The sequence below is a fragment of the Syngnathus scovelli genome, chromosome 12 (genome assembly GCF_024217435.2).
Source record: "Syngnathus scovelli strain Florida chromosome 12, RoL_Ssco_1.2, whole genome shotgun sequence".
Taxonomy (NCBI): Eukaryota; Metazoa; Chordata; class Actinopteri; order Syngnathiformes; family Syngnathidae; genus Syngnathus; species Syngnathus scovelli.
This window is the reverse complement of record NC_090858.1, coordinates 2,859,166-2,882,324: the sequence shown is the minus strand read 5'-3', so window position 1 is coordinate 2,882,324 and position 23,159 is coordinate 2,859,166. Positions and strand designations below refer to the sequence as shown.

The 23,159-nt window shown below is 43.7% G+C and overlaps 5 protein-coding genes across 7 annotated transcripts; 3 read left to right on the top strand and 2 right to left on the bottom strand.

Annotated features, from left to right (window-relative positions):
• Positions 1-746: 746 nt before the first annotated feature.
• Positions 747-7,373, top strand: bean1 (brain expressed, associated with NEDD4, 1). Its single transcript, XM_049736483.1, has 4 exons — positions 747-878; positions 5,307-5,510; positions 5,579-5,714; positions 6,514-7,373. Exons 1-4 carry the CDS (start codon positions 854-856, stop codon positions 6,845-6,847), a joined length of 699 nt encoding a protein of 232 aa, XP_049592440.1. The 5' UTR covers positions 747-853; the 3' UTR covers positions 6,848-7,373.
• A 531-nt stretch (positions 7,374-7,904) lies between these two features.
• On the top strand, positions 7,905-14,585 carry LOC137840793 (uncharacterized). Of its 3 annotated transcripts, none has more exons than XM_068652579.1 (5): positions 7,905-8,143; positions 8,235-8,285; positions 9,209-9,376; positions 9,644-14,197; positions 14,358-14,585. In XM_068652579.1, the coding sequence occupies exons 1-4, from the start codon at positions 8,068-8,070 to the stop codon at positions 11,512-11,514; spliced, it is 2,166 nt and encodes a 721-aa protein (XP_068508680.1). In that variant the 5' UTR covers positions 7,905-8,067; the 3' UTR covers positions 11,515-14,197; positions 14,358-14,585. The 3 variants fall into 3 exon arrangements, with proteins under 3 accessions (XP_068508680.1, XP_068508679.1, XP_068508678.1); XM_068652578.1 differs by having other exon boundaries at positions 7,917-8,143; positions 9,464-14,197; XM_068652577.1 differs by having other exon boundaries at positions 7,927-8,143; positions 9,209-14,197.
• Positions 14,586-15,349: 764 nt separating this feature from the next.
• LOC125978786 (transmembrane protein 41A-B-like) lies at positions 15,350-17,968 on the top strand. Its single transcript, XM_049736482.1, has 5 exons — positions 15,350-15,492; positions 16,493-16,643; positions 16,712-16,873; positions 16,989-17,127; positions 17,209-17,968. Exons 1-5 carry the CDS (start codon positions 15,350-15,352, stop codon positions 17,424-17,426), a joined length of 813 nt encoding a protein of 270 aa, XP_049592439.1. The 3' UTR covers positions 17,427-17,968.
• Positions 17,959-19,352, bottom strand: LOC137840794 (lysosomal cholesterol signaling protein-like). The gene is made up of 4 exons (XM_068652580.1): positions 19,180-19,352; positions 18,840-19,000; positions 18,649-18,783; positions 17,959-18,572 (listed from the first exon to the last, which is right to left on the bottom strand). Exons 1-4 carry the CDS (start codon positions 19,324-19,326, stop codon positions 18,524-18,526), a joined length of 492 nt encoding a protein of 163 aa, XP_068508681.1. The 5' UTR covers positions 19,327-19,352; the 3' UTR covers positions 17,959-18,523.
• On the bottom strand, positions 19,325-23,146 carry LOC125978782 (lysosomal cholesterol signaling protein). The gene is made up of 14 exons (XM_049736458.2): positions 22,293-23,146; positions 22,037-22,184; positions 21,723-21,852; positions 21,473-21,657; positions 21,137-21,289; positions 21,002-21,069; positions 20,768-20,939; positions 20,522-20,677; positions 20,359-20,442; positions 20,173-20,296; positions 20,020-20,104; positions 19,870-19,957; positions 19,545-19,788; positions 19,325-19,467 (listed from the first exon to the last, which is right to left on the bottom strand). Exons 1-14 carry the CDS (start codon positions 22,499-22,501, stop codon positions 19,346-19,348), a joined length of 1,968 nt encoding a protein of 655 aa, XP_049592415.1. The 5' UTR covers positions 22,502-23,146; the 3' UTR covers positions 19,325-19,345.
• Positions 23,147-23,159: the final 13 nt, after the last annotated feature.

Genomic DNA, 23,159 nt, shown 5'->3' with positions numbered 1-23,159 from the left:
CCATGTTCCGACAGACGGCAATACAAAACAAACATTCACTCACACACTTATATGAACACAAATTAAATCAAATCAGATTTCGCCAATTTCTTTAAATCCAGCGGCTGATAAGCAATAATTAAAAAGCGTTTCTGTAGCACTTTGAGATTCTTTATAAATATAATTTATTATTATTATTGTTATTATTATTACTAAAAACTGTTTATTTGAAACGATCATGATCAATATGACAATCCCCGCAGGCGTATATTCTTTATCTTCTGCAAAAAAACATATTACTAAGGAGTTGTGACCGTCTCCATGTATTGTGTATCTGTATATCAGTTTTCTACTGCCCCCCTGGTGGCCAAGGCGGAAACACAATGATTTAATAGGGAGAGCTAATTTAACGTAGCCGTGCAGCTCAAGGCACTAGACTCTATTTTCTCATGAATTGCAGAGTGAGCTACTCTGCGATTCGCATATTTAAAGTCATAAATTGTGCCGCAGCAGCATGCAAAGACAAGAGGATGAACAATTGCACGGCACACACACACACACACACACACACATGCAAACATACAGTAGTGTGCCTGAGGCTTTATAAACAGCAGGCTGGGATGCCGCACGCCTCCTTCACTTCCTGCCATCATGTTTGTCCATCTCCATACTCTGTGTTGTTTTTTTTTTCCTCCATGTTTTGTTTTGCCTTCTTTATTCCTCTCTCTCTCCTCCGTTTGACTCCCTCCCTCCATCCTCAGCGGCGTTCGTGGCGATCGGAGCGCTAGCAGCATCCGCGTGTGTCGGCAAGCAGTTGAAGTTGGCTTCCTGCCCATTGAGATGTGCTGGGAGGAAGCACTGTGAACACGAGTTCATGCTGATGAAATTGATCTGCTCAGGTAAGAGAAGCTCTTGTGATTTCACGCTGTCAAATTGAAATTGTAGGTTCATTTGTTGCGGCTTCCCGGAATTGAACTGATTTATCATGTTATATATTCATAATGGGGAAATAATGGATTTGGAATTGTGTAGGTTTTTTTTTCCTTTTTCTCAAAGGTTTTGAATGAAAACATTTATATTCATTAGTTTATAGTTCTATTAAATACTTTGATTTTCCAGTTCTGTTAAAAAGGAGACTCCATACCGATACTTTAAGATGTTTTTTTTTTTCCCCTGAATACTCGGAATTATCCGCTATCAATCATAAGCAAAAAAAAAAGTTGCACAATTTGCTCGGCAACAATTTCTTCAAGACGCAATGAAATAACAGAAATCCGAGCAATCGATTAACTCAATCGGTTCTTTCCACGTGATTTTCCTACGATGTTTTTCACCTTGCGTTGTGACTCAACAGCACCTCTGCTGGTTGCCAATTTCACAACGTCAATCAATTTTATCAAATCGTTTCGAAGCAAGCGGGCAAATTACGTCCTCAGTTGCTAATCCAAACCGTAGCACCAATGACAGCATGAAAATGATGCTACATTAGCATTTTGCATTCACGTATGCACGCTCCGCAATGTCGTGCGAGGTCTTCACTTCAACCGAAGTGGCTTGTTCGGTGGCTATCTTCCCTCTTTATTTATAACCGGATCAGAGGTTGAGCTTTTAAACCCAAGAGAACAACAGACAGTATTTATAGATGCTTCAATAAAAGATGAATCGGTGCTTACGCAACGCATCCTGACCACGGCGGAGGCGTCCGGGAGACGCGGTGGGGGGACAGATGGACGGACAAGTCCCGCGCTCCCTTCCTGCCCTTTAAATCTCCTTTCTCTCATCACCTCATCCTTCCTTCTTTTCTCCTCTGATGTATTATTCACATCCTTAGCTGATCCCCCCCCCTTTCCCATCCATCCTGGCACCTGGGGCGTGCTTCCCAAAAGGGAGCCAAGCCAAGAGATGGATAAAAAGCTCAGGGATGTCTTGCTGGGTGGAGATAAGACACTTCCAATGGCCAAGGTTGACATTTTTGGATACTGCTGCTTTGTGCTTGGAGAGTAATGTGTTTGCATTACTTGACAGGAATTAATAATGTCAAAGCAGACCCAGTGCCCACCAAAAATTATTTTAAATGAGTTATACAGGGGGAAGGGCTAGGTGAGAGTTGGTGCTTAGGTTAGTCTAAGAACCAAGGTTCTAACGTGAAGTCTATTTTATTTATTTATTTATTTATTTATTTATTTATTTATTTATTTATTTTATTTTATTTTGTGAACCCAAAATTTCCTTTAGAAAAATAGTGACTATTTTCCCTATAGGAAACAAATGGTGAAAAAAAAAAATCCTCGGGGAAAAAAAAATAAATAAAAATATCTGGCCTGGCATATTTGATGGGGGGCATTGCCATAGCGACGCCATTGCAATTTTCATTTGCCATATAATGGCAAAGGACTCCTAAATACATATTTTTTTCCGTGCTAACCATTTCAATTCCCCTGATGACTGTCGACTTGCAGTAATATGAAAGCGAATACCGTATGTGTGTGTAGGGGGGGGGGGGGTGCTATCAGTGGCAAAAAGATCAAGACTCAAGCCAATCTACATACGGCGGGTGTGGGGGGTGCACCGCTGTGATGCGGGCAGATCTGAAATGGAATCTGCGTGTGTTCCTCGTGGCTGCACACATCATTTATCCATCAGCGGCGTGCCGCCACGCCTCGTCTCGCCTCTCGCCAGCTATCAATCACCGCATCGCCGCATTTTATGGAAATGGCCGCGGGGGAAAAAAAGTGCTTTTAACAGCGCTTTTTTTTTTTCCCCCGATGTGGCCATCCAAGCGTCTGTCTGCATCTATAAGGGTGGCTGGCTTGCATCTATCTAAATGGATATGAGCCTTGTGCATATGTATCAGATCGGCAAGGTTGTTCCGGCTCATTCCCTAACACCCCCGATGACAATTAAAGAGCACCGCAGGGGGTCAAGATGAGCGCTGACTCTTTGACATGGTGCAGGCAAACTAAAAGGACAGAAAAAAAAAATGGACTTCTTCAGACTGATTCCAATATTTGGTAAGATAAAATCGTGATAACCGATTAATCGGCTAATTGTTCCTGTCTGCTCTCCCTGACAACATGTCTTGTCACCAGCTAGCTAAAAGGGTATCATGGGAGAACAGAAACACTCCCAAGGGTGAGGGGAGGGGGGGGGGAACAAATGGAGGGACTTGGAACAACTGAATGAGAAAAGGAGGGAGGGAGGAAGGAGAAATAAAGGGTAAATGTCAACGTAGAACAGACGGATCAGCTGTTGACAGCGACTACTTTTGCCGATGCACAGAGCGCTAATGTGTGTTTGCGTGTCCAACACAGACAGATGTTCCGGTGCTGCGTTAACACGATTAAACGTGGCCTCTTCCTCCCCCTTTCCGCCTCTATTTGATCATCTCCTCCGGTGCTTTCTGGACACTCGTTATCGCCCACGTAATGTTTCGAAGAAAAATCGGAACAGGGATGAGCAAAGCAAAGCTGCGACTAACAAAGTGTGTATAAAAAAAAAAAACAATAGCTACAGAGTAAAGGGAAATCTAATTTAAAGGGAGATAAGAGCTTTTGTTTCTGTTGTCGTTTGAACACCTGCCAATTGTGCGTTGTCATTGTGTAACTAATGACTTTTGTAAAGTAACTATGGTGCCATTGCTGTTACTAACCTTATCTCTTTGATCACGGGAAAATATTTAAACTTGGAAACCAAAGTAGTACTACAGGAAATGTCCTCATTCAATTAATAAAGATATAAATATAGCCGAGCAGCTGTTTTCCGAGAAGTGAGAACGAAAAAGCTGGCGAGTGTTGAAGAAGGTGAGATATCCTTCGCCGCACAGGCAGACCGATAATAATAAAAAAAATAAAAAATATATCACGCCATGCATCCGGAATCCCACCGGGCGGCCTCAGTGCGAGCAGCGTGTGTTGGCGCAACGTGCTATTTTCACCACTGATCAAATTCTTAATCGACCAATCGTGGATGGATTTAAAGCGCTGCAGCCAATCTGGCTTCAATCCTTGTGACCATTCGACCTCATCGGGCCGATCCCGATGAGCACATCCATTTATGGATTGATCAAAGTGGGATTTTCACAATATTCTGTCGATACGGCAGTAAATGACTTTAAGGCGCACGTTCAACTCGGGCTGAAACATTTTGAAAATCATCGAAATGCGACCCCTCCTCTCATAATTACCGATTAAATATATAAGGCATTCAAATTGATTTCATTTAGGCAAGCGGACCATGTTGCATTCTGCTGTTTGACTGGAGTTTGTTTTAAGTGTAATTCCACTAGCGGCCACTAGGTGGCAAGAAACTCTTGCACTATACTGCGTCAATTTAAAAAAAAGAAGAGTGACTACAGCAATTATTTGAAGATGAATTCAATGTCATAAAACTTCAATCTAATTTCCAAAGGCGTGATCTAACGTTGTCTCCAGTGTCTCGTCTCAGCGTGGATAATTGTGTTTTCCGTTCTTGTGTTGCTGTCAGCCATTCCTCACACGAGAGAATTGGTCTCTCGCCACTAAGTGTTCCCGAGACGTTGTTCTCCGAGACGCCAGACGAGCGCTCCGAGGCATCCTTGTGTCCTCTCTGCTAACATGATTTGCTCTTTGGTTTTATCACATCCTCATTGTCATCACGAGCTTTGATTTATACAAATATAAATATTGTACTAGCATTGTAGTACATAAAATAACCACTACAGTAAACGTCATTAATATGAGCACCCGTTGAACTAAACGCTACAAATATTAGCATTTCGCTCAAACACACTCCCCGAGGAGAATGACGCGACTGCAAGGAAGATGTCATGAAGATGAAGACCGACAAGCCAGAGAAGGAAAAAAAAAAAAACAGCAATGAGACGTTAAACGGCTGAGAAGGATACACCACGTGTGGTGTGTGTGTAGTGTGTGCGTGGTGTGTAAAGTGTAGCTCTAATTATCTGTCACACGCTAAAGTGGAGTGAGTCCCCGGAGGAATGATGAGGCTAGGAAAGATGGCAAAGGAGGAGGGATAAGAAGGAGTCTGTAGTGTGTGCGGGAGAATAAAGCTGTTACGTAACATGACATCCCGCCACACTGCGCTCTCGCTCTTTCTCCTCGCAACACGCCGCTTGGCACGCAACTCTGGAATCAACGCAGCTTGCGTTCATGGTTTCCATACCGTCTGCATAAAAGTCAGCTATGGGAACAACTACGCTAACAATGGCCGCGTATCAAGCTAACATACATGTCCTTTCAGTTAGCATATGAAAAAAAAATGTGACCCAAAATGACCACCAATGATGACATTGGAATACATAAAACAAAGTTCTCCCTCCACTCCGCCAGTGAGCTCGAACCAGAGCCATGGGGAGTACCCGGACTGCAGGAGTGAGCGCGAGTCTGGGGGCGAAGCGTCTCTCCTGGTGTCTCCGCTGGTGGTGGCGGGTATCGTCATAGGCCTGGTGCTCTTCCTCTCCTGCGTCACCATCATCGTGGGCAGCCTGCGAAAGGACAGCCGGCTACGAAACCCTCACCTGAGAGCCAGCTACGGTTCGTACACTCTCACATGCCTAACCCGAACCTGGTTTGAAACCCGACTTTGCCTCGGAACCTTCTAGGTCCGGATGGTTACTCCTTCGGAGGCTCTGTCGGAGAACTGAGGTCGACCTGCTTAGAAGACTTTCCACCCGGTTTGGACTTTGACTCTTACAGTCTGTCACAAGTCAACCACTTATACCCCGACTCTCCGCCACGGTGAGCGTTTGTCATTTATTGATTTATCTGTAATAATTTCGTTTACCTTTCCGTCAATGCAGCAAGTTACAGTGCCACACTAACTGACTGACTGACTGACCTCTTTTTGTGCTCATTCATTTATGCGGATGTTTTGGTTCTACTTTTGCTGCCCTTTGGATATGTGTGTGTGTATGTGTGTGTGTAAAAAGGCCAAGTCAGGCTGTGTTTGAACTAAAATGTCATCTGGTTTAATTGGCAATTTTAATAAATAATTCAAATAGACCCTTCCTCTGTCCTCCTGCCAAGAAAAGAAATGAAAAGATATGAAGTGACCAACGTGACCGGATCAGCCAATTAAGTAATGGCAGACGTCCTCCCTCTATTTCCATGGTTTTATTTTACAATATCGGGGCGAATAAATCCTTTTGTCATTCTTGTCGTTCCGCAGTTAAGTGCTATCAGATGACAAACGCTTCTCACATGACAATCATCTTTTTGATTTTTTTTTTTCTTTTAACACGTGAATGAAATAGGACAACTTGTGACGGGAACTTGTGATGTTGTCCTTACCGAGTCAGTTCCCGTGATTATTGACACCATTTTTGTTTCTTGGGCTGGAGTGGCACAAGAAGCGAGGGTCCATTTTGTTTCTGGGTTTGTCTGCCTTGAGCTACAATTAAATTAAAAATATTTGTTTTTTGGTCAGGAGCACCACTTCCAAATTTTTTCTTCTAAATCTCCTTGGAGTGTTAAACAAACACCCCTTGCCAGTTTACACCTTTACGGTATCTAATACTCTTCTTCTCCCTCTCCGCAGTTACGATGAATGCGTGGGCCCGGGTTGCGCTCACCTCTACATACCCACAGACGACCCCCCACCATACTCGCTGTGGGACCCCCGTCAGAATGAGTCTGAGGGGGCAGAGGAGGGTCCAAGTACCGCCTCGCCACCCTCGGAGTATCCACGCATCGCATCCATCTCCTTCCCGTCAGAAGCAGCGCCACCGTACGAAGCGGTGCCCCCGTACGAGGCGGTGGTGGCAGAACACGGGCAGCCCCTCCCCCTCGTGCCATGTGACCTTTCCAAATATCAAACAGAGAGGGACACGGACGCCAACAGGCGGCAGTCAGGGATCAGCCAGATCTCGTAAGATGACTTGTTTGGACCTTTCGCTGGCGCTTGTCCTCTGCCATGACACAAACTGTGGCAGAATTTTAATTTCCAAACTTTGCGTGGAATGAAACTCAACAGAAGGAAGAGTTTTTCTTCAGGGAGTTCACGGACTAAACAAAGTCTCCCGGTTCTGGTGAAACGGCTGTCGTTTAAAGACTCACCTCCATGTTGAGGTAACACAATGGACGCCAGGAAACAAATTTTCAAGTTGAAGCTACTATACACAAGCACACCGTAGCACGTACGACTAAGTCACTACTACCAAAACATTCAAGACCAAACAAACTAGTGTTTTGCAAACTTTGTTAGGCAAATGACAATTTAGGCCATAAAAGATCGTCCGACAAAAAGTCATCCATGTTCTATAATAGTCACCTCCGTATTTTGGCTTTTTTTGTACTCTGGTCAAAGCAATATGTGCCATCTTGTGACATCATGGTGTCAAGACAGCTGAAGTGATTCATTTAGAATAAAAGTAGTGCTTTGCCACCGTTCTTGAGGCAGATATGTTGTGCTCTATTTAACATTCAGCAACTTTTAGGCTAGGACGCAAACTTTGGTCATGGTCACTATTTCCAAATTATGAAAGAACCTACACATGATGAAAAAAAAACAGTCACAGTTATATTAAACACGACTTAAGAGTAAACCAACAATGCAAACAGGGAGGTAACAGTTTCGGATTTCTCCTGACTACCAAGGAATGTTCTATAAAGAAAAGACATTGTGACTTCAGAGCACACAAACAATGTAACCAGGGAGGTAACGGTTTGTAATTTTCTTCTAGCTATGTGTGGTATGTAAGGAAAAGGTTTCAATCAAAGGAGAGGCAACTCTGGGAGTACCAAGGAAGAGACGAAAAATAAATGTTACGGTCAAACATTCTTTCAAGCCCACACGGCGTGATTATCTGGTAAGATCATCTTTGGAGCTAGTGAAAATGATTGCCGGGAGGGGAGATTCAGAGCGAAAACTGGGCGGAAAATATTACCATGGGAAACAGGTATTAAAGTACTTAGCGAGAAGGTGTGACAGTAGGACTCCGCCTACCAAATTAACTGGCGAGTCAATAGGCCAAGCATGGCAAACCCATCAAACGATTCTTGATTGACAGAGCAGCTGGACGTGTTGATCCAAACACACACTGTGCGATTAAAAAATTAGTTCAAATTAGCGCTACATTGAGAGGAACAGATCATGAGGGCCCACGTTTTCTTGCTGCTGCTGGCGCTTTCCACGGTATCCGTGTACGCCAGGCCCGTGCATGCTCAAGGTATGTTCCTCTTTTCGTATCGGGACACGTTGGAAAAAGAATTTGATCGCCACAGTCGTGAGAAGTGAATATTGATTTTTTCTTCCTACAGCAAGGAGGAGCATCATCAGAGATGTTTCAAGATTGGAAACTGTGATTAAAGGTAAGTCGGCAAATTGACACACGTGCCATGGCTTGCGAACGTGCAGATGTTTTGGAAGCACCCGTCGTTCTGGGCTATATATTTGTTCTATGGATTATATATAAGTGAGTGGGTATTGAGCCTATACCTGATTTATCAAGGGTTGAAAACTGAAATTTCAACAAAAGGTAGGAACTCAGTGGCCTAGTAGTAGAGTGTCCGCCCTGAGACTGGAAGGTTGTGGGTTCAAACCCCGGCCGGGTCATACCAAAGACTATAAAAATGGGACCCATTGCCTCCCTGCTTGGCACTCAGCATTAAGGGTTGGAATTGGGGGGTTAGATCACCAAATGATTCCCGAGCGCGGCACCGCTGCTGCTCACTGCTCCCCTCTCCCCCAGGGGATGGATCAAAATCACATGGGGATGGGTTAAATGCAGAGGACAAATTTTACCACACCCAGATGTGTGTGTGACGATGATCATTGGGACTTTGACTTTGACTTTGAAATGCAAAAGCATGCAATTAGTTTAACGGAATGTTGATCCGCTGCGGAGGGAGTGTCAAAATTTAAGGCTTAACCAATTTGCTGTTGTACAAGCCTCTGATTTTCGGCGGGTGATCATTTCTATTGTAGGAGAATATTTGCGTTCTCTCCTCTTATCACAATATTTCACAAAGTTGCAATTTATAAAAGAAAATACATGATAATGGTTTAGGAGCTTTTTTCTCTATATGAAAATCAATATAGAATTGAATCGTAAAACGGAACTGAAAATGGAATCCGAATGGTAAAAATCGTATCAATTCTTATCCTTACTCATTGTATAATATGTAATATGTCTTGTCACCGTGGGATAGTAGGAAACGCAATTTCGATCTCTTTGTGTGTCTTGACGTGAAGAAATTGACAATAAAGCAGACTTTGACTTTGACTTTCACAGAAAGCCGGAAAACAGAAAACGGCAATCGATATTCAGAAGAAAATCCGGGAGGTGAAGAAAATTCAACTTCAGAAGAAAATTCAGCAGATGAAGACAAATCAGGGGACGTTGAAGATTCGTCTTCTTCAAGTTCAGAAGAAAATCAATCTTCAGAAGAATGTTCAGGGGGCAGAAAAAATCAAAAGACAAAAAACTCAAGGGAAGACAAAAACTCAAGGGCAGACAAAAATTCGGAAGATGACAAAAATTCAAGGGAAGACAATAAATGTGGAGACGATGAAAACTCAAGAGAAGACAAAAACTCAAGGGAAGACAAAAACTCAAGGGAAGACAAAAATTCAAGGGAAGACAATAAATGTGAAGACGACGAAAACTCAGGAGAAGACAAAAACTCAAGGGAAGACAAAAATTCGGAAGATGACAAAAATTCAAGGGAAGACAATAAATGTGGAGACGACGAAAACTCAGGAGAAGACAATAACTGTGGAGACGATGAAAACTCAGGAGAAGACAAAAACTCAAGGGAAGACAAAAACTCAAGGGAAGACAAAAATTCGGAAGATGACAAAAATTCAAGGGAAGACAATAAATGTGAAGACGACGATAAATCAGGGGACGACGATGAATCAGGGGACGACGAAAATTCAGGGGACGACGAATGTTCAGGAAACGACGAATATTCAGGAGACTACGAAAATTCAGGAGACGACAAATCAGGGGACAACGAATGTTTAGGAGACGACGATGAATCAAGGGACGCGGAAAATTCAGGAGACGATAAATCAGGAGACGACGATGGATCAGGGGACGACGAATATTCAGGAGACGCCGAAAATTCAGGAGACGATAAATCAGGAGACGACGATGAATCAGGGGACGACGAATATTCAGGAGACGAGGAAAATTCAGGAGACGACAAATCAGGGGACAACGAATGTTTAGGAGACGACGATGAATCAAGGGACGCGGAAAATTCAGGAGACGATAAATCAGGAGACGACGATGGATCAGGGGACGACGAATATTCAGGAGACGCCGAAAATCCAGGAGACGATAAATCAGGAGACGACGATGAATCAGGGGACGACGAATATTCAGGAGACGAGGAAAATTCAGGAGACGACAAATCAGGGGACAACGAATGTTTAGGAGACGACGATGAATCAAGGGACGCGGAAAATTCAGGAGACGATAAATCAGGAGACGACGATGGATCAGGGGACGACGAATATTCAGGAGACGCCGAAAATCCAGGAGACGATAAATCAGGAGACGACGATGAATCAGGGGACGATGAATATTCAGGAGACGAGGAAAATTCAGGAGACGATAAATCAGGGGACGACGAAAATTCAGGAGATGACGAATATTCAGGAGATGACGATAAATCAGGAGACGACGATGAATCAGGGGACGACGAATATTCAGGAGACGCCGAAAATTCAGGAGACGATAAATCAGGGGACGACGAAAATTCAGGAGACGACGAAAATTCAGGAGACGATAAATCAGGGGACAACGAATGTTCAGAAGACGACGATGAATCAGGGGACGACAAAAATTCAGGAGACGATAAATCAGGGGACGACGAATGTTCAGGGGACGACGAATGTTCAGGAGACAACAAAAATTCAGGAGACGATAAATCAGGGGACGACGAATGTTCAGGGGACGACGAATGTTCAGGAGACAACAAAAATTCAGGAGACGATAAATCAGGGGACGACGAATGTTTAGGAGACGAAGATGAATCAAGGGACGCCGAAAATTCAGGAGACGATAAATCAGGGGACGACGAATGTTCAGGAGACGACGAATATTCAGGAGACTACGAAAATTCAGGAGACGACAAATCAGGGGACGACGAATGTTTAGGAGACGACGATGAATCAAGGGACGCCGAAAATTCAGGAGACGATAAATCAGGGGACGACGAATGTTCAGGAGACGACGAATATTCAGGAGACTACGAAAATTCAGGAGATGACAAATCAGGGGACGACGAATGTTTAGGAGACGACGATGAATCAAGGGACGCCGAAAATTCAGGAGACGATAAATCAGGGGACGACGAATGTTCAGGAGACGACGAATATTCAGGAGACTACGAAAATTCAGGAGATGACAAATCAGGGGACGACGAATGTTTAGGAGACGACGATGAATCAAGGGACGCTGAAAATTCAGGAGACGATAAATCAGGGGACGACGAATGTTCAGGAGACGACGAATATTCAGGAGACTACGAAAATTCAGGAGATGACAAATCAGGGGACGACGAATGTTCAGAAGACGACGATGAATGAGGGAACGACGAATATTTAGGGTACAACGAACTTTACGATGAAAATTCAGCAGATGACTAAAATTCAGGGGATGATGAAAACTCAGGCGATGACAAAACCTCAGGGGACGAGCGAAAACTCAGCGGACGCCGAAAATCACAGGATGACGAAAATTCAGGGGACGACGAATATCCAGGGGATGACGAAAAATGTGGAGATGACGTGTTGGAATGATTGGATGAGGCACTGATCAGTCTGGCCAAGGGCCTTATAATTTCCAAGTTGGATTACCTCGGTCCACCATAGTTTTCTGTCTGTCTTTAGAGAACTCCTTATCTCTCAATCCTGCGTGTGGTCTTTACTCCTTTCCTTTTTTGGTCACGAGCACAACTCTTTTAAGCTCTCTGTTTAGCACGAAGAACTTCTTTCACTTTTATTTAACCCTGTAACGCATATAAATGATCCCATATTTACTCAATGTTTGTTGAAGTAACTCCATTCAAGTCATTTCTTAAAATCTGTTGAAGCGTTTGCACAAAAGAGAGAGAGAGAGAGAGAAAGAGAGAGAGAGAGAGAGAGAGAGAGAGAGAGAGAGAGAGAGAGAGAGAGAGAGAGAGAGAGAGAGAGAGAGAGAGAGAGAGACTTGAAATAGCCTAGCCAGATGAAATTTCACCCAACATCAGATGGTACACAAAATAAATGTACCGAACAGTGTTGAGTAGTAATTTGCACATGGCATACTATTATGGTAGCAGCCTATAATGTTCCATTTAAAAAGTTACTTCTTACTACTTAAAACTTCTTTCACTTTTATTTAACTTTTATCCATAGATTGTTGTTGATCAGGACTGTTTTTCCTTGTTACCAAGTGTGATAGAAAAGACGTGTTGAAGTAGTCGCGTATAAATGATCCCATATTTACTCAATGTTTGTTTAAGTAACTCCATACATGTGATCTCAAATTTCTTAAAATCTGTTGAAGTGTCTGCACAAAAGTTAAAGAGAGACAGAGACAGAGAGAGAGAGAGAGAAAGAGACTTGAAATAAGCTAGCCAGATAAAATTCCACCCAACATCAGATGGAATACAAAAGAAATGTACCGAACAGTTTTGAGTAGTAATTTGCATATGACATACTATTAATGTAGCAGCCTATAATGTTCAATTTAAAAAGTTGAATATTTGGTACAATGGTTTCTTTGCAAACTACGAGTTAGGTTACGTTTTTGTTTTCTCAATTGTTTTATTTATTTATGTTTTGATTGCTGTGTGTCCGTGTGGGACAAGTAATTTGGATATGACGTACTATTATTGTTAGAAGCTTATAATGTTCAAATTAAAAAGTTGAAAAGTTGGTCCGGTGGTTTCCTTGCAAAATACAGTTAACATTTTTATAACTTTTTTTTAATTCCATGTAAGCCGTGTGTCAGGTGTGGGATCGTTTTGTTTTTTTTGGTAACGAGCAGTTAAATAAAATAGATCATTCAATCATTTCACCTCACTTGCACGATTTGATCAGCGCACAATTCAGACGCAAACTATACGTATTTTGCGAAGCGAACACTAATCGTTTTACTGTTGTCTGCCATGCCGCAACACAGAGGTAATGTATTTGACATTTATTTGTTCTAGCATTTTTTTCCATCAACGCAGTTAAGCAGGTTGTCTCGCCCCATTACTAAGAAATCACATATTTTACTTGTATGACTCACGTGACACCCCAAACTGGACGCAAGCCAAGGTACGCATTGACGAACAACCATTTACAATCATACCTAAGACAGGCGCGTAGACCAGTTTGTCTTTGAAGGACCTGGAAATTTATTAAATGATCTTAACAAGTCCGCCCAGTAGTATGTAACTCAGATTTGAAACCAACCTGATGTCTTTTTGGGCATGGTTTCTTCACTGAATTGTACGTCATATCTTGCACTAAATGTCAAATGTAATTGACGTAATCATCTTAATTGGACTTAAGCATCGTAGACAGGCTTTTACGAACAATCAATTAAACAAAGTGGCTGTTGACGATTATTTTTCTTTAAGAGCACAAAGACAGTGGAAACAGTTCATTAGAAGACTAAATAGTATAAAGGAGCATAACAATGAAATCGGTCGAAAACCAACGTATAAAAATGTGTCGAGAAGAATTTTTAGAAATGCACAAGAGAGGGGGACGGACCAGAAACAGAAAACACTCGATCTGAGGCTCCATTGGGGGAAAGGAAGGGCGAGTCTGACCCAGGAGCCGACGATCCGCTCCTCCTAGGCTTCCTATCAAAACGCAGTCTATATGATCAAGACTTTACGAGACTCCAAAAGCCTCTAAGGCTGATTTTATGGAAAAATCCGAGGAAGATTCCATGGAAGTGTTTCAAATCTCACAATGAACTTGACCTGATCTGACCTGTCCTGAACTTAGCTTGAACATTTTTAATGACTAAAAATTATGGCCACACCTCCACCACATTAAAGATCAGTGAAGCAAGTCTGCCAATCCCATTTTCAAGGCGTATCCTTCATTAGATAAGGAATTTTTGTTACCTTCAGATCCGCCCAAACACACTCCGTATTCTCTCATTCAGATCGGTGACATACAGCAAGCTCACACTGTCCGACACTGAGAAGAGAAATCATGAAGGTTTTCGTTGTCCTCCTGCTGCTGGCGCTGTTGGCCGTGCCTGCTTGTGTCATGGCTGCTGAAGGTACGTTCTATTCGGGACATCTGACATTAATCTGACAAAATTTCTTATGCGGGACAGAGTCTGCTGTATTGCCAGGTCATGTGATTAAAAGAAAGTGGCTGTAATCAAATGTTGTCTTGAAAAGTCATTTGAGAAACATTTAGGGTTACTTTCTTGGCAGTCGAAAAGAGGGAGCTGCCACCGAGTCTCCAATCGGAGCAGCGCCTGGACTCAAACGCACGAGGCGTCCCATCACCGAGTAGAGGCTTCCCACCGAGCATCCGATCGAAACGCCAGGGGCAAGAAGACTTCGCCCACAGAGGGTGAAGAATCTGATGATTTGATGTCAGGAAGAGCCTCAGAAAGAGTTTCAAATCTCACAATAAACTTTTCCTTGACAATTTAAAAAGGTGTCCCAGGTGTCTTTCTAACAAATAATCGACATTAAACCAAAAGAGAGGAGACTGTAGGCAGAAACAGACTAGAACTGAAATAGGCTGCAGTAAAAGTCTGGAAAAGCATTCCGTATGAAAAATGCAACTGATGGAGTTGTTTTCATAATGTTCATCCACGCAAACAGTCCGTAGTTTCAAACAAAAAGGTGCTTCGTCCTGAATTGCTCAATGTATTTAAATTTCAAAATCATGAACTAAAAGCAAGAATTTTCAACTTTTGTCTCTCATTCACCTTTTTAATCCAAATGTCTTCAGCATACATTAAAAAAAACAAAGGAATTAACTTTCAACATTGTCAACAAATTCACTTGTAGAGAAGTATTTTTTAAAGCCCAATAATTCTATTTGAGTCATAAAAGTGAACATGGATTTGTAACTGTTACTATGCCGCCATCTTGTGGCCTTAACCTATCACTACAACATTTCCGTCAATCAACAACTATTTGTAAACGACAATTAGGGCATAAATGGCGTTAAAACGGACTCACTATGTAAATAAAATAAAACGTAAAAAATAAAACCATGTCCTACCGGACAAAGTTGCCAATCGCCGGGAGTCACCTGATCCGTAGCCGTCGTGAGTCGCGTGTCGGTGGGTAATAGACACCGAGCCTCCCTGGGGTCGGTGTGTCGTCCAACTGGACCGCCTGCCTCGTCTCTCTCCTCTTAAAACTTCAAGTCGCGGAGCGGAGCCCCTAGAAACTTGTGAGTCGACGACATGCGCTCCCTCGTCGGGCTAGCGGCCACGGTGGCGGCGGCCAGCGTCTACCTCTACGTGCTCTCCACTCATCTCCCGCCGGCGGATGAGCACTTCCCGCCGACCTCGCCTGGGGAGCCTGAACCCGAACCCCATTACTACAAGTAGGTCAAGTTCACACTTTTATTTTTATTTTATTTTTTTAAGCAATAATAAAATAGTTGTGGTTCTGCGAACTCAAAACAAAATGTTCATGGACAAATATTAATATAAACAATTTTTTTTTTTTTTTTTTTGGAACAAGAATTTCATTTTTTAAGGCTTTGCCTCACAAAATGTAATTTTAACATGTATTTATTGTGCTTATGAGAGCAGCAACAAGGAGGAGAGGCCAGATACATCTTGGAATGGTTGCCGGTCAATGGTAGGGCAAACAACCATTGACACCTGGCCATGTTGAGATTCGAACCCTGAAGCTCAAAACTGTGAAGCAGACTTGTTAATTGATCTTGATTTAAATCTAAACTGTGTGAGAGACACAAATAGGCATGACTCAAAGGCAGAAAAACACACACTCATTAAAATCCCCCTTGTATGTAACTTAAGCCCGTGGGCCTTGTCCAGCACCTGCTGGGCCTCTCACCAGCGCCGCTTCCTATTGGTCAGCAGGCCCAACATGAGGCCACGCCATTGGTCATCTTCTGTGCACGTGACATTTGAACATTTAGGAGTGCAATGTGTCACAGTGGGCACTTTTATTTTCACCCAATGCGTAATGGCTCTCACGTAAACACTCTTCTCGTCTCCTCGTTTGCAAGCTTCAAAAATCCGTGTCAACTACTTGAACATCCTTGATCATTTTTAGTTGCTTCCTTTGCTGTAAAGAGACCAAAATAGCACACAGCTTGTGTTGCTTAGGGGCGGCCAAGCAACAGTAAATCATCTCACTAAAGCTACTTGGACGAGACAGACACGTGCAATTTAAGTGCATTAAAAAAAATCCAACTTTGACATTTCCCTTGAAGGCCATCAGTATGGACTATCTTTAGACTGTCTGACAGTATTTTGGTTTCAGCTGCGATGAATAACAGTACACCGATAAAAATGCTGGGTTAAAAATTCAACTGTCAATATGACCCATTTTCTGCTTTTCTCAACCTCCAGGCTGAAGTTCCCGTCTGATCTGGACGAGCTTCGGGAGCTTGCCGAGATGCTCAGGTTCTACAAGCAGGAGCACCACGGTTACGTTCTGCTTCTCTTCTGCAGCGCATACCTCTACAAGCAGTCCTTCGCCATTCCCGGTTCCTCCTTCCTGGTGAGATGCTTTCACGACCTGTGATTTCTGTCTAAATGGGACAAGCAATTTCTTGTTTCCCGGGTCAGAACATGCTGGCCGGCGCCATATTCGGACCTTGGGAGGGGCTGGCGCTGGCGTGCTTGCTCACCACCATGGGCTCAACATTCTGCTACCTGCTGTCCTCCACCTTTGGGAAGCAGCATGTGGTTCGCATCTTCCCGGACAAGGTGGCGCTGCTGCAGAGGAAGGTGATTTCTCCTTGTTGCTAGGCGGAATTCGTGGAGAAGTTTAGTAGGCCATGAATATTCAAGCCTGAAGCTAGTTTGACTTAGAAATCTTCCATCTCTTCCTGCTCTGTGTCAGGTAGAGGAAAACCGAAGCAGCTTGTTCTTTTTCCTCCTATTCCTGCGCTTCTTCCCCATGACTCCTAACTGGTTCCTTAACATCACCTGTCCTGTCCTCAACATCCCCATGCCCATCTTCTTCTTCTCCGTTTTCATCGGTGAGCGCTCTCCCCGCTTTTTCGACATCGCACAAACACTGCACGTTAAAAAAAAGCGCTCCTCCGGTTTTGCATTTCCAGGTTTGATTCCTTACAACTTCATCTGCGTGCGCACGGGCGCCATCCTCTCAGAGATCCACTCTCTGGATGACATCTTCTCGTGGGCCACGCTGGCCCAACTGCTGGCCATCGCACTGGTGGCGCTGGTGCCCGGTGCGCTTATAAAACGTTACGGTCAAGCTCACCTCAAGGTGGAAGATATGGACGGAACGCAGGATAATGATCGGAAGAGGCGATGACGATGGGAGGATGAGGACTTTGAATACTTGAGGTCTCCACTGGTGGACATTGCACCACAAGCCTCGACATCACTGTGAAAAAAAAAAAAACATTGTTAATGTGGCAGTCCAAAATTTCCTAAAATGTTCTATACCCGACCCCCACAAGTCTTACCATGTTTTAGTATTGTTTGTGGAATAATAATTAAACCGATTCCCACGCCCACTTTTAGCCATCCATTGATATTCAGTGTAGCAGCGCCCTCTGCTGGTGACTGAAATAACTCCTCAGTTCTTAACTTTATCAAGAGGAATGTCAGGTTCAAGCAAATATGTTTTTCAACTAAAGCTGTTTACATGCTGAACAAGCATTTTTTTATTAATGTTTTTATGTTATTTTGCATATTGTTCCTTTAAGGACTTTGTGAAGCACTTAGATGTCTTAATCATTATTTTTATTGACGTGTAAACATGTTTAAACAAGTGTTTACTCTGCTGGTTTATTTTACTATATTTTGAAACCCATGTCAAGGAAAATGCACAATAAAACGCATTTACTAAAACTTTTTTATTCTTTTGTGTACACACGCACACACGCACACACACTTCACATTGGCAGAGATCACGTGCCTTTTGTAAACATTAATGTGAAGATGATCATATTTTTATATAGATAAATACTGGTTGGTATCCATAAGCCATTTTTTAAACACTGATATGTATTAAAATAAAAATCAAATGTGAAAGGGAATCAAGTCATTTTCCAAATAAATCATCTTTGGGAAAAAAAAAACTTAAATACAGTGCATTAGCTCAATATACACAATTTAAATAAAGGTGTGTAGACTTTTTCTATCCACCGAAAGCGTTCCTAATTTTGTGTCAGTGCAGTGCATTTTTTAGTGATTAAAAACTAAGGGTGGTTTGAAGATGACTGATAAGTGAAATGGAGTGGAAGTAAAGTCAGCGACCATCACAGGTTATGGAAGAACTGCACCGGAAGGCACTTTTGGGGAGGAAGAGCGGGAGACGGGACGTCATGGCGGTCGCTGACTTTTCACGTCAAATAGAGGTCACGCTGGTGTCAGGGCCGGTTCTGCCTGGGCGGCCAGTCGGTATCAAAGCAAGGATTCATGGGTTAGGGCACTCGTGCTCTCTCCTGGGGCACTAGAGGGAGACAGAGAGTGAATACAATGTGGGAAGGACAGAAGCACAATAAGTTGGTTTTTGAAGATACACACACCTGCGAACGTGCAGCAGCCCTTGCACGCAGTGATCTTTGTGGTACTGCACAAACTGCGTGCAAGTGAGCCGGATCTCCTCGCGATCGCCCGTCATATCGCTCTGTTTGTCATCTCGTCCTCGCCACGCCGACAACCTGTCGGCAACGCGGCTGTCACGTGACTGTGACACGTCGCTGACCGGTATGCTCACCTCCTCTTGAAAGGCAAGAGGATGAGGTGACGGTCCAGGCCGAAGATCCCGAAGGACAGGAAACCTTGGCCGTAGTTGGCCACGGCGCAGAAGAACTGAAGCTCCAAGTACAGGCGGCCGGGGTCTTTGTTCAGCAACCACCACAGGCAGCTTGACAGGTTCTACAAAATAAACAGAAAAACAAATATATGGTCACAATATAACAATTTTACAATTTGCCTGTATAAATTAAGTTAAAGTGTAAATGGGAAAAGGTGAGTCCACATTTTATTTTTCTATTGAAGAGCCTGAAATGTGAAAGGAAATATTTATAAAATGAAATATAAATCAAAATTCTCACCGCAAGTAGGCTGACAATAAGCAGGAGACAAAGCAGAACGTGTCTGACTGTCTGTTTGTCATCCGCGGCTTGCCGAGCCTCTGGTGCTAAGGGCGAACTCTGTTGATGCCTGTCGCATGGCGCCCCCGTGTGGCCTGTTGAAAACATTGCATGAACTACCTCATCCCTAAAACAAGGAAATTAGAGCTTCATAGAATTTGTATTTCATGCCTGTGCTGTGGCCATGGTTCCTCTGCGTGCTGGTGATCATATCTGGCATGGACTGGAGCGGAGGAGCCGTCTGGAGGTCTAACACAAAATAATAATCAATAAATACATATTTCAAAATAATTCTCCCCACCTCCAAAAAAAAAAAAAAAGAATACCAGAGTTAATACTGCAGACAGAAGGTGAAAAATCCCCTGACTGTTCTTGTTGCTGCTGCTGTTGTTGTGGTAGTGGATCATCTGAACCAGCAGGGGTCCTCAGTTGCTCCTCACTGGAGGCGGGAAGAGCTGTTCGGCTCAGGACGTGGTAGCCTCTCTGCTCGCTGTGTCCCTGGCTGAGGCCCATCAGAGAAATGGCAGCTAGCGCCAAACTGATAGACAGCACTGCCGCTGTGCTGATAATCTGCAGATAAAAAAAATTATACATTTTTTAATGGACTGCATTTTTTTTCTAGGGCACGATGCACAGATTAAACTGTCCAACTTGAGCTTGTCCGTAGAAGAAGGCAGAGTCGATGGAGTCGGTCCTCTGGCCCACTAACAAGAGACCTCCCACCATGAAGAAAGGAACCCTGAAAACAAAAATAGAAATAGTACGTCACATCTTTTTGTGCAGGTTTACTGTGTAACTCACCCCCAACCCAAAATCATGAAAATGGCCGGCCGGAGCCTGAGGAGATCATCTCGGCTGGTCAGAACCAAGCAGAACGGGATTAAACCTAAAAAAATCGAGTAGAGGAGAGACGCAGTTAGCGGTTAGCATGAGTATTAGCGGCGGCACACTCACCCGTCCAAATGTACGTGCTGTACAGAGAGCCGTAGAGCATCGCAAAGGCCAACATTTTGCCCGTGAGATTATCTTCTTGTCTGGCCAGGGAATTCCACAGGATCATGCTCACACACACCAAGAACTGGAACGAGGATGAACCAAAATCAGAACGTGATGTTCTCTAAATTGATATTTGACACAGACCTGAGCCAAGAAGAGATTTAAGGAAAAGAGGTGAGGAAGACGCTTGAATTTCCCACTGAGAAGCATCACAGCGATGGTCCAAATCTTCAAGTGTGTGGGAGAAGAAAAAAAAGTTCAGCTTTCATCATGTAGTGTGTTTCTTTCGTTGTCCTGGTCTTCTTACCAGCGCCAGCAGGCATACGATGCTGATGTTGAAGCTGACGTTCTGAAGCTCGGCCACCAGAGGCGCGGGGTCCATCAGCGGGATGGTCAGCAGCCAGGCCGAGACGTACATGATGGGTGCCGAGAGGAACGTGCTGATGACCATGCCCGACGTCACCTGAATAGCGACACCGAAATGTGAACGAGATGCTAAAATGTATCAAAATTGAGATTTTTTTTTTTAGATGTCCACAAGGGGGCTACTCACCACCTCCAGCTCGATGTCGTAGTGTCCTGCATAGATGGCCACACTGGGCGCAGTCGGGAAGACGCCGTAGAGGAAGGCAAAGTTGGACAAGCTGGTGTGATTGGCGCTAGTGCTGTTGACACCCACGTCCAGGATGTCCATCATGTCCTTGCAGAACAGGGGCATCACCAGACTGAAGACAAAAAAAAAAGAGATTTTAACTTATTTTAACGCTGTATAGAAACTGCCACTCACAGTTTGGCAGTGATGAGGAGGATCAAGGCGACGCCGCCGTCCCGCGTCAGTTTCCTCAGCTGCCCGACCTGCGACGTAAACACAAATCCGTCTCAGTCATGTCCTACAAAATATTTCAGATGAGGGTGAACCAACCATGGTGAGGCCCAGGTAGAACAAAGCGGCACCTCCGAAAGAGTCGGCTAGGCCGTCGATGAACTGGGACAGCACGTCGGGGATCTTCTGGCCCAGAGCAAAGTGCGAGGCGATGCCCACGACCACCATGAACACGATCGGGTTCTTTAAAACCTGGAGAAGACAATTTGGTTGACCCCTGCATACTACAGATTCAGATTTTCTTTTTTAAATTTTTTTTAGTGTTTTAAAATTATTATTTTTACTTTTTTTTAATTCATCAAGATTTATTTTACATTTTTAATGAATTAAGATACCATTTTGAGAGTTCTACATTCATCAAGGTATCAACAGTACCTGTAGGACGACCACAGCCAGCACCCGGGCTGTGCTTCGTTCCACATGCTGGTCAGTCCTCCTTCTCCACCTCTGCATCTCGCACAGAGCAAAGCCGATGGGATTGAGGAGCATGAGCGACACGGGGGCCACCAGGTAGATATACTGGAGGTACTCCGGGTACGTGCTCCGATACAAAGCATCCACTAGGGGAATACATCTTGTAAGTGAAGTACTCGAGGACGAAATATACGTTTTTGTGAAACCTCACCGATGGGATAGCCCAAGGCAAAGTCGTTGCTTTGCGTGGCAAAGATGGCGTACAGTCCGGCTTTGCCATACTTGTTTTCTGGACTGGCAACCAACAGTGTGAGAACACACACCAGCGTGAACACAGCCACCTAAACATACACACAGAGATTGTGTTTTGTTTGCAGAGGATAAAGAATATATGACTGTCGGAATATCGCCTCAAATCCTTTTATTTTGTATTGTGTGACTATCCAATTCAAAAAATGGTTAATGCTAGTGCGTCGGGGGACTGTGGCTCTCCTTGCCCACGATACCTCCCGAGCAGAAGCTGACCTTGGCGACCAAGATGCTCCACAGGAAGGACCAGATGACATCGCCGAACTCCAGCAGCACCATATTTTTGAACAGCAGAGCCGGGAGGGCAAATTTAGACACAAAGTTGCCCAGACCTTTAGCCTGGTTCTCCGTGATCACGTCAGCCCTGTGCAGGGGGCGGGGGAATGGCACATTCATGTCTCATACTTTTATTTCAGACCATTTTTGGGGTGCTTACACAAATCAATAATCAATAAAAAAAATCACAAGCTACCTGCCAGCTACGTATCCACAAAGGATAATGCCAAAGCATTCAAGCAAGGCAGGGAACAACTTGTCGATGGACATATGAGGCCCAGCACCAGCACCACCACCAGGGCTCGTCAGGGAGCTGTGGGAGATGTTCTTCCCGTGGATGAGCACATATCTGCTGGCTGCCTCCATGATGACGGCCGGGGCTGTTGACAACTCAAACATATGCATATTAAAATATTTTAAAGGAACTCAATGAGTAAGGGGCTTGTCTGTTATTAGCCTCATTAGCTGCTGCATGCTAAAAACATCAGTGCATGTTCAGCAATGCGATGGTTCACAACGTTGATGAATCTATTTTAAACAGCTTGCATATTTTATACACAAATCGTGCAGTAGTTTAGAGGTTATAACGCTTACCTTTGTTGACTAAATCACCATTTTGTATGAAATCAGTGGGGATTTTCTGAATCTGACAGCTGGAAGTGACTGACAGGCAAATGGACCAATCGGCCGCGAAAGCCGATTCCGCATCTCTCGTCGATTGGTTGAAGATGACGCAAGGGTGTGGTGAGAGCGAATGGTGCTTTCAAATGTAATCGGATATTTTAGTTTCAGCCTGTTTATCATTTACCAGCAAAGTTGACCGGCGATGTTTGACTATAAATGGTAAGGGTGAATGATGCTTTCAAACGTCATCGGACTTCAGAATAAATTTTTATGTTTAAGTCTAAAATGGATTAAAAGATTTGTTGTACAAATTTATCCATCAGAAAACTCATACAAATCATGCATCAGCAAATGTACAGCACAAACATCAGGTTCTTTTATTTACTGATGTCAACTTCTGTTTGATTGTCTTTGACCCCCCCTCCCCCCGTATTACTAA